At 45.9% G+C, this 17,836-nt stretch overlaps 1 protein-coding gene across 2 annotated transcripts in view; it reads left to right on the top strand.

Moving 5' to 3' along the window:
* Window positions 1-1,346: 1,346 nt before the first annotated feature.
* LOC135378508 (uncharacterized) overlaps window positions 1,347-17,836 on the top strand; it is a 131,899-nt gene continuing 115,409 nt past the window's right edge. For both annotated transcript variants that reach the window (XM_064611552.1, XM_064611551.1), the window contains exon 1: window positions 1,347-1,512. In XM_064611552.1, coding sequence (XP_064467622.1) covers window positions 1,414-1,512 — 99 coding nt within the window. In that variant the 5' untranslated portion in view covers window positions 1,347-1,413. The remainder of the gene's footprint in view (window positions 1,513-17,836) is intronic.

Here is a 17,836-nt window from a genome sequence, read left to right as displayed (position 1 = left end):
TTTAGATATACCCCTTTTAGTGAAAAATAAAAATGAATGTACGCAGTATTCGAATGAATTGATGCTGCGTGCGAGGATAGCTAATCATCACATTAACCCTGTAACCCAACACCGTGCACTCTTAAATTCTAAACATCATGTTGGTGCAAACGGCGTGTAATTTGAGTGTAAATACTCTGCATGCCCCTGTGACACCCTTCTGGGCAAAAAAAGTTTTATGGAGGTGTTATATGGTGTAATAGTTACAAAGCCTGATTTTGAGGGTGTATCTGTGGCTACCGGTGTGAAAAGGGTGTAACTGAGCAAAATATTTAACATTGCGGTGGAATGAATGCCGTGTGCGCTGAATATCAATTTTCCCTCATACCTCATTCAGTAAGAAACACAGACGTTATCTTGATGGTGAGTTGATACCCCAAGTAATTCCTCACTTCAGTTTGTTTGTTTGTAAGGAAAAACGGGTTGAGTGTTTTCTGTGTATATAATCAAATTAAAGTTAGCCACCTCACCCTTCGTTTTGACTGGAAGGCGAGCAGGGCTATCAAATTTGCAGACGCTCGCAAGACGAGCAATGTATATAGTACCTGTTTTCTGTGTTTATCTGTTTCTTTGGCTGACCTTTCCTCCCTTTTTCTTTCTTTGTTCTAATACATATATCCCCCTCTGTTTTCTCTTAGAAAGGAAATGAATGTCTACGTGTGCTTTTGGTTCGTTATCCCATTTATGTGATGTTTCAAATTTATTACTAAATTTAAGCGCGTCGCGTATATCAGACCATATTGGTCCAAATGTTCATGGAGAATATTTGTCCACAATGCATTACATTTTCATGGTATGCATTTACTTTGGCTGATATGCACAGTACACTCACAATGAAAACAAAGCTGCACACGTTACGCCGTTATTTAAGTGTGTTGATTTATACTAAAAATTGAATCAGGGTATGATCCAGTTACGCCCCAGATGGTGTTGAATTAGCACCTCCCCTGGAGGGTGTACTTCTATCTTGAGGTGTTGATTTACACCAAAAAAGTAATCAGGGTAGCATCCGATTACACCGAAGGACGTGTATAAAATTTAAGAGTGATATAAAATAAGCAGCCACGGACGGTTCATTTGTAGAATATCTTTGTCTCACTGCAAAGTTGCTCTGCGTCATAGGCAGAAAAATATGCCTGCGCGCTATGAAAAGATTACTCTAGAATGTTCTCGAAGGTTTCCCATTGTACGAGGACTGCTGCCAGGTGCATAATGCATAGTCATGCAGGGAACGTTAAATCACATCGGTGCATTTCAATGGGGCTAGCGACACCTGCACCAATATCGACATAAGGTTTGCACGCCGTTTGTTGAATCAGTCGTCGTCTAGAAGCTTCCCAAGAACCTCGTTTGGTAGCTGCCCTTACTAACAGAATGACTGCTCCTTTCGCCGGTCTTCCCGCCATGTCTACAACGGTATCCAAAATGAGACAGGACATCCACAACGAGCTGGGATTCCACACCCTCCTTGATGTAAGTGCACTTCATAAGACTGTGTCCTGAAGACACTGCTCCAGGTACGCAGTGACACCCCCCACCGCTCAACATATGTGTGCTCTTGTTCTGCTATTTATAGATTAGTTCGTGACAACAGTCGTATTCCTTTCTCAAGCCCGTACTTCTGTTGTGCTTCAACATGCTCAAAATTGTGATTCTCAACCTTCGTGCCACCAACACCCCCTTCTGTCATTCATCAAAGTCCTCCCACCTACCTGCGCTATATTTACTCAAAGGTAACAAACATACAAAGTTGCAAGCATTTCATTGCTTCTACATGTTATGCACTTAATTGGATTATTCTTATAATCGGCTTTTACTTGCAGTAGAAAATGTTTTTGTTTTGTATCCAGGGGGAGGGGGATATGTTTATTATATACAAAATATGGAGGGAAAGGTTAGCACACTAAATTTCAAAACACCCTTTTTGGTGTAATTCGGCGGTATCATAACTGACTCCCTTTTTGGTGTATATCATCACCCTTTGGAAAAGTTACACCCCTCAGAAAAGGTGTATTCCTTACACCCAAATTGGTGTATTTCAACGGTATCATAACTGACTCCCTTTTTGGTGTAATCCTACACCCAGTGGAATCTGTACACCCTTCTGGAAAGGGTGTAAATGGAGTGCACCATGTGTCGTATATGAGACACGGCGAAATGAAGTCCGCGAACGCGTCTGAGGAATGTCTGAAGATGCCATAGCTGGGCTCTGGAATCCCAGCAATCTAATTCCAGCAACCACTGTAAGCCAAACTGATACAGATACATAAATGATACGGATGATACAGATGAATACATATAAATAAATAAAATAAAATATAATATAATAAAAATAAAATCAATAAATACAGATATTAGTACAAATGTTGTTCACTTGAACATACAGTTCTTCGTGGTTTCGTGTTTGTTAGTGCAGTATGTACCCTTGTATTCGTTATGCAAATGCTCTCTTCCTCTGTTCTGTGAATACACAACTTTTTGCTCTGCCAATCCTTTATCGTAATTCTTTTTTGCTGAATATGCACTGCACTTGTTTACCACACTGTATTGGGCTGACATCTGACATAATGTCCACGAAAACATTGGGCAGGACAAGTATTTTTTTACTTTACGGTATTAGTTAATGATGAAGTGATGTCGTAAATATTAGGTACTGACAGCACAAGAATGTAATTCGTTATTCGCCACATATCCATTCATTGCCTTTTCTTAAGAAAATGTCAAACTGGAACACATGTTTCACCCACTGTGGATATCCCCCAAATAAAAGTCTCATTAGTGTATATGGGTTTCATTTACACCATATTTACACCAAAATGTGATAACACGTTGGAAAGAGGGTGTTTCGAAACACTAACACCCCATTGACACCACTTCTGGTGACTGTTTTTTCCATAGAAGGTGTAATAGGGGAGTATTTGCAATGTTACACCCTAATTACACCTCAAACACACCAAAAAAGGTGTTCTGAAATTTACAGTGTACCGCGGCTTGCTAGTCCCAGCAAAGAAAGAAAAAAGAAAAGAAAACCAAACAAAAAGAAAACAACCACGAAATTGATCACAGTTCACCCAGAAGGCCACAGACAGGAACTGAACAAGTTCTTTTGTCACCTGACTATGTTGTGTGGGGCCTAGCAGCGTAACTAGGAAAAATCCGAAATCCTGAGGCGAGCGATGCGTGACCGTAGGAGGAGACGATGTTGGCGGTAACGGGTGCAGTAGAGCAGCAGGTGCGGAATGTTTGCTTTAACGTGACAGATTGGGCAGTTGGGTGACGAAAGTGGCCCATCTTAAAGAGGAGCAGTGGAGTCCGCGCCACATTCAGTCGAAGTCTGTGGAGCAAGGACTTTTCCTCCATGTGTGTCAAGGACTTCCAGTGTGTGGGTCATCGTAGGGTCAATCGAGCGCAAAAAAGAGTTCGTCCTGACAGCGTCTTGGAAAAAGGCCTGTGAGCTATTTGTGCAGTATCGGTGAATGGCTAGCCGACAGACAGGCGGGGTAAGCAGGACATAAGTGACAGACCCAGCTGCACGAGCACACTTGGCGGCAGAATCAGCGAGGGCATTCCCCGACATACCAACGTGGCTCGGAATCCACTGGAACCACACACTGTGGCCTAGACACGACAGTATGGCGTGCAGGCAAAGGATCTCCGTGTTGATGTCGTTGATAACTTTGGGTGAATACGATGCCAGGGCCTCCAAGGCTGACTTACTATCCGAAAGAATAGTCCACGCTCTTGGTGTCGACGAAGAGATGTACCGCAGAGCAGATGATATAGCAAAGGCTTCTGCTTCGGTTGATGACAGCGGGGGCAGCAGCTTGTAACCGCGCTCGTATGCCTCCTCAGGAATATAAAAACCAGATCCATCGGATTCCACCCATCCGTCAGTGTAAATCTCCGTTCAATTCGAGTGCAGGGAGTGGAGATGTTGCAACGTTGGTTGGCATGCCACAACAGCTGGGACAAGGGTCTTTTTTAGAAGACCAGGAACGGATGTGTGCACGGGGGGCAGACATAAGGTTCACAGCGGCTCCGTATATGAGACCCAGATATGCGATGGTGGGATTTGACTTTGCAGGCGCAGAACGGCTTGGCCGTACGCAGAAGCCGGGCAGTGCAGCATAACATCACGAAGGTGGTGAGATGGGTGGCGTACAAGGTAGCGTGTGTAAGCTTGGAGGGTTACCGTGTTCAGGAGGATAAGCACGGAAGGAACCCGCGCTTCGGCGATAGCAGAGAGGGTTTCCGTGGTCTTCGGGACTCCGATCCATGTATCCATGGTAATGTTGAAAAGAAGTGAGTATGAATAAACAAACGCCTCAGTTGCCGAGCCACAGAAGATGAAGGTCGCAGTTGATGAGAACCTGTGAACGCTCAAAAAAAAAAAAAAAAAAAAAGATATGGGTCGGGGGTATCAGCGACACCAGCCTATTGATTTCGGTGAAACGTCTTTTGCGTAGTTCATTAGGATGCGTGGATCAGGGTTACTGGTATTGTGAAATGAACGAAATCAAATAACATACACAGTATACGTCCATTTATTGTACAGATCTTACATGACTAGACATGGAATAGGATAGAGCAGTAGTAGAAAGAAAAATGGAAACGTTGGTCGCAGTGGCGCGATCAGCTGCTCCATGACGCTACACGCAGACACACACATGAAAGGGTGGGTCATTCCCCGCCGTTATGGCACACAAACATACATCCATACAGTCTATGCAGAAATTGTTTAGGCATACAAGCTAGGCGCTAATCTAGTTTGGGGTTTTGTTCCGCACCCTTGCACCCTGGCAAAGGATTCCGTACTATCCTGCGCATCGCAGTCGGCGTATCTGCACGTATGGTAGCCTCGGGGACACCAGCCGCTCCTCGATTGGGCTCAGTTTGTGCAGATGGGTAGGGTATGACGCGGACCTGAACCCGTTATTCCTGCTTAGCGACTGCACCGGCTTGTGCCTGCACACGTCTGAGCTGAGCATGAATCTTGCAGTGTCTTCGCCGGGAAATGCGCTCTCCAAGAATCAGGCAACAGGGGAAGTTATGGCCTTCGAGTCCCTCTGGAACCAGAACCGACCGCACACGTCATGCTTGTGACCGAATTCGTTGTCCACGAACACAGTTCTACCACTGTTCTAAATCGCGCTGCGGCCAACTCCCATCGCCTACAGTACTCGGGTGCTACGGTTGCGATTCCGCGCTTGGGCAGTTACGCTTAACCCGGCTAACCATTGTGGCCACCGATGGTCTGGAGGATCCGTACACCTGTATTCCGGGTACATGCGGCAGGCTCAATTCCGGGCCGCGACAACCCGGTTGGTCCCGCAGCACTCGTGTACGACTGCGGCTCCTGCCCTTGCGTGAATCTGGCGAGTTCTCTGTGTTTCCGGGATCGTTCATTCGATGTGGCTGGTGATGGTCGAGGTTCCTCGGCTTTCTCTATTTCCTTTTGGCCTCTTCCCGCTGTTTGTGGGGCATAGTGGTCCGTCGAGGGGGCGCCATAGCCGAAGAGGTAGGAAATTTTCGAACATTTTTTTTACTTATATTGACTAACTTTTGATGGGGATATATTTGCGTGTGTTTATTTACGCACGTAGTTTGAGGTCCACAAGTTATACCGAACGCGACCACTCTCACCTTAATCGGTAAACGCACTGGTGAGTTCTGCCCGACAAAATGCCGCTTCAGCGTTTTTTTTTATCTGAAATTGCAGCAACGTCATGCGTCACTAGCGCCATCTGGCTGCATGAGTCATATATCACTGAGTATTAGCTTTTTTGCTCCACACAACACGCTTAAAAATGATGGTGGTGGTGGTCATCCCTGCCATAATTGATGGCATAACTCGTTCAATGCAGGTTCCCTCACAGCCGCACAGAACATTTAAAAAAGTGTATGGTGAATGTCAGGCGAAAGGACTGGACGTCGTCGAGGACATCACTGGTCTGCAGCAAACATTATAAAAACAGGTGCTTCGATAGAACGGGCCAAACGTTCGACTGAGGCCTGACACTGTGCCCAACAAGTTTGACTTCCCAGAGCACCTCCAGAAAGTAATAATGCATGCGTCATATGTCGAGGCCGGATTTATATGCACTAAAAGCTGGTTGAACACATATGCATGAATTCATTAATCTTGCTCAAAATACGCACCTCTAGAAATTCACTTGAATGCATTTAAAACACGCAACAAATTCACTGGGGCAAAAGTATCTTACTTTATGCAGTGTACAAAAAGCATGCAGAGTTGAAAGCATAGATCGAGAAGTTACCCGTCAAAAGGAACTTGTTACGAAGTTACCGTGAGAAAAATGTAACAAAGTTCATAACGAAATTATTCAGCCCGAAACGTAACTCGCAGTTACGGAATTACTTAGAAAAAAAGAACGAGTGACTCCCAAGTTACTTCGGACACAGAATAGCACTACACTGGTGCAGCGCGTGCGAGCAGTTGAGTTCCACCCTGAGTTGCCTGCGTTGAGTTTTCGTTTATGTCCAACAATTTGAACGCTTTGCATCTTATTCCCTGTGGGCACACAATGGTTCAGCTTCATTTCAATATCAGCAGTTCTTACTTCCTGAACACAATGCTGTCATTGACTGGACATCATGTTTTATGACATAAATTGCCATGGAAGAACCGGAGAGAAAGCAAGAAAATAAGGGGACGTGAGTGAAAAGCGAATTAAAAGTAACTTTTGGAACTTAGCTTAAGTTAAATTGGCAAAGTTACCTGAAAAAGAAACGAGTTCCTTTGAAAGTTACCACGGCGCGAAAGTAGCGAGTTAAGTTATAAGTTACCAAAAAGGAACTTAGTTACAGTAATGAGTTACCTCAAACTCTGGTTGAGAGTGTGTGTTTGCATGAAAATCTAGCCTCTATGAATCATGTTCCCTAGTTAAGAGTTTCAAGCGATGGTTGATGATTGGAATCAGTACTGCATGAAGGACACCTTAAAGCTGCAGCTAGTCCAATATATGAAAACACTTCTGAATTATGCATTCATATGCAGTTAAAAGCCACTCCATATTGGATAGGACAATACTAAGATGGGCAAAAGCGTATAAAGAAAAAAGTATTGCGTGGAAATTTTGCCTAACGTACAAACTCGTATTAGTGGGCCATACAAACACACCAGCAACATGTCTCTTTGGTGCGTTCCAGCATGTTTACTTTACTTAGAGACAGTAAATAATTTTTCAACCTCGAATGTCTACTCTTTATTCTCCCTGCTTAAGTTTGCGACAACATATGTTTGAATGCAGCCCAAATGAAAACAATGTGATCCGTCTGATCAAAGAAGTGTCCCAGTGCTACATTAGTATCGAACTGTACCACCTTGCCAAGGAATATACAGAGAAGGTGACAGCAAGGCCTCATCTGCGAAAGAAATTGTTCATATTCAACAACCAGTAATGCACTCTGCCCACTTACCTGGTCGACTGCTTCAAACTTGCCTTTGCAACTGGACTTGTGATACTTTGTTGTTGGAGCTTTCACCACAAGACCTTGCTATTTAGCCTTTTTATGACATATTCACTCTACCCCTAGTCATTTTGAATTGTCTTTGCCGTCACTTACCTTCCTAGTGCACATTTTTCTAGTCGATATGTTTTTACCGTCATATAGCCTTTATATCACATACTTAATCTCATCCTAGTCCTTTGGAAGTGCTGTACTGCCGTTCGGCCCTTCCTGTCCCACCAAGTCATATCTAAACTTCCTGTGCAAAGGATAATGTTTATGGCCAAGTATTCGTAGGCATATTAAGGTAGTTTCATAACCAAACGCGCCAAACATTGCTGAATGCCACGACTCAGTCCTGAGGATACTGCTCCCTAGCATTCCAGACCCTCAAGCCGAAAGGAAATGGTAGAAATACGAGAAGTAACACGCGCACACGATGACAGACCACAAAGGAAACGTAACACAACAAATACAACACCACACGAAACCAGCAAATCACATTATAGAAGTTCAAAGTACAAAATTGGAACGACACGAGCGTCACACGAGTACAAAATAGACAGGAAATAACATGTACGTAACAGAATTTCACACAACAAATGTAAGGAACCTAATCACGAGGAATTTCTGCAGCGACCCGTGTCAAAATTTTAGCGAAGCAGCAAGGGAAGCGCTCACAAACAGCAAAACATGTCACAGCTTACATGTATGGACCTATGGGCTGTAATCGCTCTTTTGAGCACCGCAATATGGCGACCGGTTGGCGTACCCTCTCCCGCGATACCCTCACCTATCCGCTATCGGCTATCCAGCCATCTAAATAGAGATCAGTGATGGGAGTACTGCCGTCACGTGATACTTAAGTAATACACAATGAACTTATGACCAGCTACTAATCTCCAATAAACATTACTTTTAGAATCACAAGAATTACTGGAACAATTCTTCAAAATATCGAAGAAACAGTATCCCAAAATACTGTCAGCGCGGTCAGCGCCCTCTGTTTGTTCTCCTCGCAGCCTCGCAACCATATCGCACGGCGGCGGCGTTTATTGCGTCCTGCGAGGTTTGTGTATGCAAAAAAGTTCATTTCCTGCCGAAATTGAACAAAGCTTCACCTGACAGCGATGCCAGGTATCTACTATAATGTTCGGGGATACACCAAGTGTGCTCTTTGGACAAGGGACGATGTGTAGCACAAGATTCCAACGGAGAATGCACGGAAACGACAGTTGTTGCAAGCGCTTGGTCAAAACATTCGTGAGCCACGCCGTATTTGCTCAACCCATTTCTCTGACGAGTCGTACGAAATGGTAGCAATGGATTGTCGAAAACTTCTCACACGGACCCAAGTCCCGACGCCAGTGTTTCACCTTGTGACGCCTGCCCATGCGGACACCAGTGGACACGAGGTATATATTTATCGATATACAGGAATAATACACATATGTGGGTCGCTTCAAACTCAAACTCATTTTTTTGATGCGCGCGTAATGTACCAAACGGAATATCACCCTTCCCCTAGGAAGCCCAGAGCTCTCGCAGGAGAATATAAGTGCCAAGTAAATTATGTGCTATAGATACTGACCGTATTCTTCATTCATATCAGCGACAAAGGCTTCCATCGTGGCTGACAAGAATGTGAAACTCGGAAGTAAAAGCGTGCAAACGCGTGATTTACCGTCAACACCTCCCAACCTTTATCCAGTGATGAATTCAACACCTACTGTCCATACACCCTCATGCTCACAGGTGGGTCATGCTCTTGTTTTGTTTAACATTTTAAGTTCTGCATTCCTTGCAGGTGCATGATATGACAATATCTGCACCACTGGTGGAACCAGCTGTTGCGTCATTCTCGAAATCTGAAGACAACAGTTTTGAATGGCCTGCTGATACAAGTTTGCAGATACTAAAAGCTCTTCTACTTTGCAGTGTTGGGCCCTCTGCTTCACCAGACCAGAAGAAGTACATCAAATGTGCATCATCTCAAAGTGGCCACAGATGTTCGCATCACACTTCTCACCACAAAAGCCGAGTGCCGAAGTGACCACAATTTATCTTGGAAACGTCAGCAAGAGGTGAACAAGATGACTGCGGGGAACATCCTGTTGTCTGGCACAATCCTTTTCAATGGCACCAGTGCAGCCAAGGTGTGAATTTATAGCGCCTTATGTTTTCACAGATTCGAATGACACCTTGTAGTATTTGCTGTTGACCAGGTTCCCTGGTTACTCGAGCTGTTTAATATTAAAGTCACCTCAACAGACCTCATCTACAACACCTACCAGAAAGGTCACAGGCTCCATTTCGCGACACAGGTAGGATTATCAGAACTCGCGGCCATAAGAGACTGAAACATTCAAATAATCTTACTGAAACACAAGCTTTCGAATAGAGTCGGTCCTTCATTAGGCATGATACAGACACACATGGTACAGATATTTATACTGATGTACATTAGAGAAAGGGAACAAAGAAGGTAGTCAGGAGGAAATCCAAATTCTTGTTACAAAGCAAGGCACACAGGCTTTGCGTAGTTGAATTTTCTGCTACAATAATTCTATCTGCAACAACGATGTAAAAGGTACATGTTGTAAAAGGTAAAAAGAACAAGCTTGTACAATTGCAATATGCAAGTGCCATGCTCGGGAATGCTTAGTGGCCATGTAGTCCACAAGAGGATCTTGTAACACAGGGTTAAGGAAAAGCTTGAAGCTGCTGTCAAGTCTCTTGCATGTGCTGAGCTAAACCCCTGGATGCAGCATACTTGTACCCACCTTTACAGGTGTAGTTCCACTTCTGAGTGAAATGCAGAGCTTCTGCTTAGCATGTGCAGAAGTATGAGCTTACGTATACAAATGAGCTGTCATTCAGGGAACAATGTATACAAGCTTCGAGATAATGCGTCTAGGTTTGGCCTGGCACGCTTTCATCATCCATGACAGCCATGAGACATGACATTTAGCCATGACCATATCTTATCTTCGCAGAGGATGTTGATCACCTCCTGAGTGAAACACCAACAATTTGCCTAGATGTGAGCTACAGTGAAATAGTAGCGGTCTGCAAAAGGCCCGAGCCCGCACCAATGGATGCAATTGGACTGGTATGAGGGAAAACATGGGAAATTTATAATAAGAAATTGAGAAAGTGTTGCAAAGATAGATGTGCACAGAAAAGGTCTAAAATTTTTGTCAACGATAGGGATGCCTCTGAAGAGAAGCCTCTGTTGATGCCATTGGCATGACCCCACCTGACGCCTTCTTACTGATAAAGTCATGAACTGGAGATGTTTTATAGGCAAGGTGATAGCCTATGTTCTCCTAGAGCTTATGGACTGGAACGTGTTTGTGGCAAACACCTGTGCACTGAACAGATGAAAAAAAGAGCATACATACATTGCGTTACTGGTTGGTGCGAGGTAGCACTTGCAAATTGATATGAACACAGTGTGGGGATGTTCTCCTTCATTGTTTGCTTGTTTACTGCTTGTTTGTTTACTGCTATCACTCATATGTTCATCCATAGACACAGTGATCAATAAAGCAATATTTACCAGCTTTGATGTCTGTAGAATGTATTTTACTGTGTAGCGGTTGTCTGGTTACTCCAAAACAACAACAACAACAACTTTATTTCAGGATAATGGGTGGGGAGTTTCATCGCCGGGGGCGATACTCTACCCCATTGCTGGAGGTGAAGCAGGGAATGAAGGAATGGCTCCCGTTCCAATGAGTGTCGAAGACCTGTGGCGTCCAAAAAGGCGAAGACAGCCTTGAGGACAGAGCATTGGTGAGCTGGATGCGGCCAGGGGCCAAGCAATTTGGTGAGGGAGAGGGGACGGGAGTCGAGCTCGCTGAGGGAGGCGGAGAGTACGGAGCGGGAAGGGCGGGTTACTCCAGAAGGGTATATGGCAGACCTCCCTTGGGCATGAAAGGGATACTGTTGTGATCAAGCAGTGTTCACGACTAAACCACCCAGTGTACTTCTGTCAAGGTAGCAGGCATTCAATGCTGCCTACAAGCACCTGAAAGAAAAGTGAGAACTTCACCTCAGTGAAAGCAAATAAACATACACATGGTCAGACAGCACCTACTGCATCACACGTCAAAAAGGCAAAAACTTTTGTATGCTTCAGAAAGAGGTTTTCCCTTATTGCATGTACAACACATGCTTTGAGGACTTTTCTGCAGTGCTTTCCTAATGGTCCCCAGAGCCACCTAGTAAACTGTTTGTAGGAAACGTACCGAAACTTCCTGCATGTACCATGGACAGCGTAAAATTATGATATGTAACTTTACTGACAACAAACTGAAGGCACACATGAATGAACTCGCTTGTTCACTTCGCAGTGCCTGATAACAGCCTACAAGTCTCTTTCTCTCACGTAGCAGTAGGATGCCTGGAACAACTCAGTCTTCAGCCACAGTATTTCAAAGTACAGATTTCTTGAAATGCAACTGCTGCGCTGCTTCAGTAACGTCTCATTTCGCGGCAACAAAGGCATTCTTCTGTCGTCGACATCGGCACACATTTGCCGCAAGGACACCTGAACTGAAAGAGCAATGCCATATTTCCGCTGCGAGGTTCTCAACATTTTCATTACACATGAAGAGTGTTTCGTACGGTGGCCAGTTGACGGCAATGACGGTAATTCATCCTCCGTCGACGATTCTGTGGATGATATCGTGTCATGCTGCGTCTCCCGTGTGCACTCGTAAGAACTAAAGTTTTGCGGACGTGACTGCTGGACTATCGCAAGCTCGAGGGCATTCAAGTTTGGAAAAGTCGACATCACACGATGTGGACCTCAAAACAACATTACGGCTTCGCCACAGACCGGGAGGTGGATTAGAAAGGCGAGACTAGCCGTAGCCGACACGAGCCAACCCAGTGTTGTTGCTGATTGAATACTGAGCTTTGCGCTCGAATGCAATCTTTGAAATTCGATTACTCAAAGAAAAATGGGATTCAAAAAGAAATATTTCCTAACTGAGATGTACTCTTCCTCGGCTTTCATAAAATCATAAGATAACCCTGGGTTGAAATTTACTTAAGCCGCTTAAGCAGGCTTTCTTCATCAATCCCCGACATGCCAAAGCCGTGAAACGCAACCGAGAGTACACGTGCGTAAACCGCAACTCTCGTTTCTCGTTGTCATGCTAAGAAAAAAAAGAAAAGAAGAAGAAAAGACAGCGCACCTGTTCTCTCTCGCACCACCTTCTCTGCTGCCCCTCGCGTACTCCCCCTCTCTGTACCTGGAATGGGTGCCGGAAACGGTCTCCCCATTAAGACGGAACCTATACAGGAGAGACGTAAAAGAGCATGGTAAACGGTCTGAAACTGAGAAAGACAAAGCTGGATCTACCGAATATATCAGTAACCAGTCAGCGATGTCCCGACTCCACTGTTGGCGAGCTACTGGCTGGATGAGCTCAATCAGAAGTGATCTCCTGACTCCTCTTGACAACACTATTGGTACAACCGTCCGAGACTGTTGGGCAGCCGTTGCTGCTCTGTCGGCCTCTCGGTTTCCGGGGACAGCGACCAGGGACCCACAGTAGAGATACTGATGACCGTGATCGCTTAGACGCTGAACTTAATGGAGTATATCAGTGACGACAGGGGCGAGCGATCCACGTATCCCCGTGTTGGGTGTACATTGAAGAGCAGCCTTTGAATCTGAGTAAACGACGCAGGTCCGCGGACCGTCACGCGATGTTTTACGCAGAAACAACAGGATAGCATATAGCTCAGCCGACGTTGATGACGTGCGGTGTGAGAGACGGTATCCATGCGACACACCGTCAGTTGGGATAAGAAATGCAGACGATGAACATTCATGACTGGTGGATACGTCAGTGAAAGCTGCAGTATTGTGGTCAGTATATCGACTATGTATCATAGCCGCTGCTAGCTGTTTGAGAACTGCTTTAGGCACGTGGTTTCTTTTGACGTTAAGACCAGGAATTAACAGTGAGATCGATGGTAATGGAAGCGACCACGGAGGCATCGTGGACACCGCAGATTTTCCAGGAAACGAGGGAACTTTAGTGTTTCATCGAACGCTTTATTACGAGTAAACAACAACGTATTTACAGGACGGCACAAACTAATAGAATGTTCCAGGCTCACGCGCCCCCCGTTCTCCATTGTCTTAATCTCCTTCGGCTTCTCCGGTGGCGTTGTTGAAAAACCCAAGGCAACACAACATACCCCCCCCCTCCCCGCTCCCTCAAGTCAACAACAACTCTAGTCTTTACAACGGGTACCGGTGAGGCGGGTCAATGTTTACGCTGTGGCCGCTGAGGCGGTGCGGTCGAGACACCCGAGTCTTGACTCTCGCCAGGCTCAGTGTGGGCTGTCGAGGCAAGCGCTATTTCGGGATCCGTTGATGCTGATGGGGCGGGGCCAGAACGAGATAGACGTGCGGCGTTCTACGTTCGACCATCGTTTGTCTTGTAAGTCGCCGTGCCCATGGTCTCTTCGATACGCACTGAGGAAGCGAACGCGGATGCTCCTTTTTGCTGGTCACCTGGTAGTCGTATCCTTACGAAATCACCAGCTTTGAACTGTGGCGTCCTGACCCTGTTCCTCTTGTCGAAATTTCGCTTGCTGCGGTCTTGATAGTCTTTGATTCTTCTGCGCGGCTCATTTCTTCTACGATGTCATCATCCAAAGATGGGAACCCTACGGTGGTCAGTTGAGTTTGCATTCGTCTTCCGTGCCAGAGTTCTGCCGGCGAAAGTTGCGTAGTGGCATGGGGTGTGCTTCGATAGATGCTGAGGAACTCTGGTAGGTCATGGCGTACGTCATCATGTGGCGAAGTGATGAGCATCAAGAAATCCTTCAACACCCTATTGAATCTTTCTACTTATTCCTTTGCACTGAGGGTGGTATATTGAGGACTGCCGATGCTCAATCCCCCCCTCTCAGAAAGGCCTTGAAAACGTCAGACTGAAATTGAAGCCCATGGTCGGAAACGATGATGTCCGGGTACCCTTCACTTGCGGACTGTCGTAGATACCCAATGACCGTTTGCGCCGTGACATTGTGTGAGCTGGACCTCAGGCCATTTGCTGTAGTAGTCAAGGGCTGTGATGGCGAAACGACACCCTGATGGTTGGTTTCCAAACGGTTCAAACGAAGTCGGGCGGAATTTCTTTCCAAGGTCCGGTAGGAAAAGGCACTGGTTGAAGTGGAGCTGATCTTGTGAGAGCATTCTTGTCCGCTATGCTGCAGGCGACGCATGCCCGAACGTAGTCCTCTATATTTTCACGTCCGTCTTGGGCCACTACTAACGCATGCGGATCCTTTGTTTCGTGCGTACAATCCCTGGGTGCGTTTCAGGCCCCAAACTGATGATACGCTTACGAAGAGTTGTAGGGGGTACCACTTTTTCACCTCTGTCGACGACAGCTTGAATTGTAGAGTTCCTCACGCACGAGGTAGTACTGTTCCAGGTCTTTGTCATTCTTCATTGTCAACGAGATACATCCGTTGACGACTGACAAGAACTTAACCATGACCGGATCACCTTCCGTGCTGTCTCGTAGCTCAGATAGCGATACAGGGGAGAATTTGAGTTGCTGAACGCAGCAAATCAGTCCAGACTAGTCGTCCAAGGTGGCCACGTGCCGCCTCCGTCCCAAGAACGGATAACGCGTTGACTAAATCGCTTCCATCGCTCGCGAGCTAACGAGGGTCGGGGCTCTTGTTAGCAGGACACGTGACACGTTTCACGTGACACGAGTCGCCCTTTTTTTTGTTAGTGGGACAAAGGCTTAATCTCTCGCTCACGTAACGACCAATGGTGTCGTCTGCCTAACGAGTGTGCTCACGTGCTCATAGGCTTCATCCCCTACATGTCTCGTGATCTGTCGAAGCGCGAGGCTTCCACGCTGAGACTGGGAGGTAACACGGGTTCCAATCCTGTCACTTGCTGTGCTGTCTGAGGTTTTCCCTGGGTTTTCTGAAGACTTTCCAGACGAACGGCGGCACAGTTCCCCCTGAAGTTGGCCCGAGACGCATACTAATCCCCCTGTCCCCCAATCCTTCCTGCTGTCTTCTCTTCATCTGTACAGGCCTGTACGCCGCTCATAGCCACATTTGCTTCGCGGAAATAACACGGAACTAAAAAAAACATTAAATAAATTTAAAAAACCGCGAGGCCCTCGTGGGCTCGGGCACGTGTAGTATGACGCGCTCTTTTCGTTAACATGACAGGGGCGTAATCTCTCGGTCCAGTAAGGTCGAACGAGATTCGGCTTACGAGCGGGTCTACCTACTCGTTAGAATGTTAAGCATCTTCGTTGGGAGATTTGCAGAAACAGACTTTCTGCAGAAACGAACATGTAGTGCTCCACAACTGTGTACAAAATGACATATTTTTCCTTTCATCGTATTTACACTAGTGGGTACATGAGGGCTGGGAGATATTCTCAAGGAGATGCAGATCAAGACGGGAAAGAAGATGAAGAAGTGAAAAATACAAGCCGTAGACAAGCCATGCGAACTATCCAAACAAAATTAAACGACCCCGTTGGTCGAAAACATTGCAGCCTCGTTTGCAGCTGTACTTCGTTCAGGGCGGTGACATCACAACACGTAAGGGCTCATAACGAGCACGATAGCCTCAACGAAGAAGCTAAACGAGGAACAGTGATTGTGACCACAGCAGAGCGTCAATCAGGTTTCTCGTTACGTTATTCCTAATGACTCGCTGACGTTGAAGCTGCCAAAGAAAGATTACAGAAGGATTCTTCGCTTGGGCGACAAGCGGATAACCGTGCCCCATGGACTCGATGGCGTCGGGATGCCTTTCAACTGGACGAGACAGTAGTGTTGATGTTGTAATGGATGTGAAGAGCAAAACATTCTGTACATTTCCTGAGGTAGATTCCCTTGAATAGTTTCATAACATTCTCTTGCTTCGCGGCGCTAACACGGAATTCAAAAAGTTCACTAACGTTCTGTTCAAGTTCACTAGAAAAACGTTTTATTGCACTGCAAATTTATTTTAAGTCTGCTGTTTATGAAGCCTGACAGTAAGGCTGCGCGTGTACATCCATGCTTGAAAGAAAAATATACATACAGGTAATCGAATAAGTGTTTACGCTGAGGAGAAAGGGCAGCCTCCCCCTCTTTCTTCTTCTGGTACTGCTGCTATCACTACGTCTTTCCTTTCTGGCCTCGGGCCCCCACGTCATACTTAAGACCATTCTCTCCCGACACCACCGTCTGGACAGGAATATGATTTACAGTTTTTGCGTATTGTTCGACGATTATACTTACAGTAACAGTAGTATAGTTTAATACGGCATAATAACGGTGCCTGTATAAGAACCATACGACATAAGAACCGTACTGTACAACGACATCCTTTTTCTAATCCAAGATGGCCGATTCTAATCCAATTCTAAGCCAATATAATCAAGTTCTAAGCCAACACAATCCATTTGTAATCCATCACAAGCCAATCCAAAGCCATCTGATTGGCCGCCATTAGCCCCGCCCACTTCACGTTGATTGGTCCGCGCCAAGCCCCACTGATCTTTGATTAGCTGACCGTAGCTCCACTCCTTTATGCTAATTAGTTGGCTGGCTCCACCCAGTTCACGCTGAATGGCCCGTGCTAAGCCTACTGATCATTGATTGGTTGACTGTAGCTCCGCTCCTTTATGATAATTACTCGGCTCTGCCCACTTCACGCTGATTGGTGCATGCGTATCGCTGAGCACAGCTCCGCCCCTTTATGCTAATTACTTGACCCCGCCCACTTCACGCTGATTGGTGCACGCCGATCGCCGAGCTATGCTGATTGGCCCATTCTAAGCCTACTGATCACTCTCCCAGACTTTCTAAGCGCTCTGATTGGCTGCCACCACTGATTGGCACGCCAAACATAGCCTTCATTAGCGCCCGCAAGGTGGCAGCGACCCCGCTGCGGCTTTATCTCAGATGTTCACGTATGTTGATGTACTTTTTTGTTCATTATTTTTACACCACTATCGAGCCATATGATGGGACGGGAAGAAGAAGCTGATGAACGAGCATGGGAACGAACATTGGAATAGAACGAGCATGTGCTTCGCGAGGAGCACAGATTGTGATCACAACAAAATATCGATAACGTTCTTCGTTTCGTTAGCGTGAACGACTCGTTCAGATGTCTCGTGTCATTAAGTGGAACGTGTGAAGCGATTAAGCCCCCTGGTGCGGTTGCTTGCATCTGTATGGTTGACTTGAGTCAGTGAGTCTGAAACATTGCTGCTGAGCGACCTCGAGTTTTATGTCCAATGCATGTAGAATGTCGATGCCC

This window comes from Ornithodoros turicata, chromosome 1 (assembly GCF_037126465.1).
Source record: "Ornithodoros turicata isolate Travis chromosome 1, ASM3712646v1, whole genome shotgun sequence".
Classification (NCBI taxonomy): Eukaryota; Metazoa; Arthropoda; class Arachnida; order Ixodida; family Argasidae; genus Ornithodoros; species Ornithodoros turicata.
Note: the sequence above shows the minus strand (reverse complement) of the source record. Positions and strands in the feature narration are given on the sequence as shown.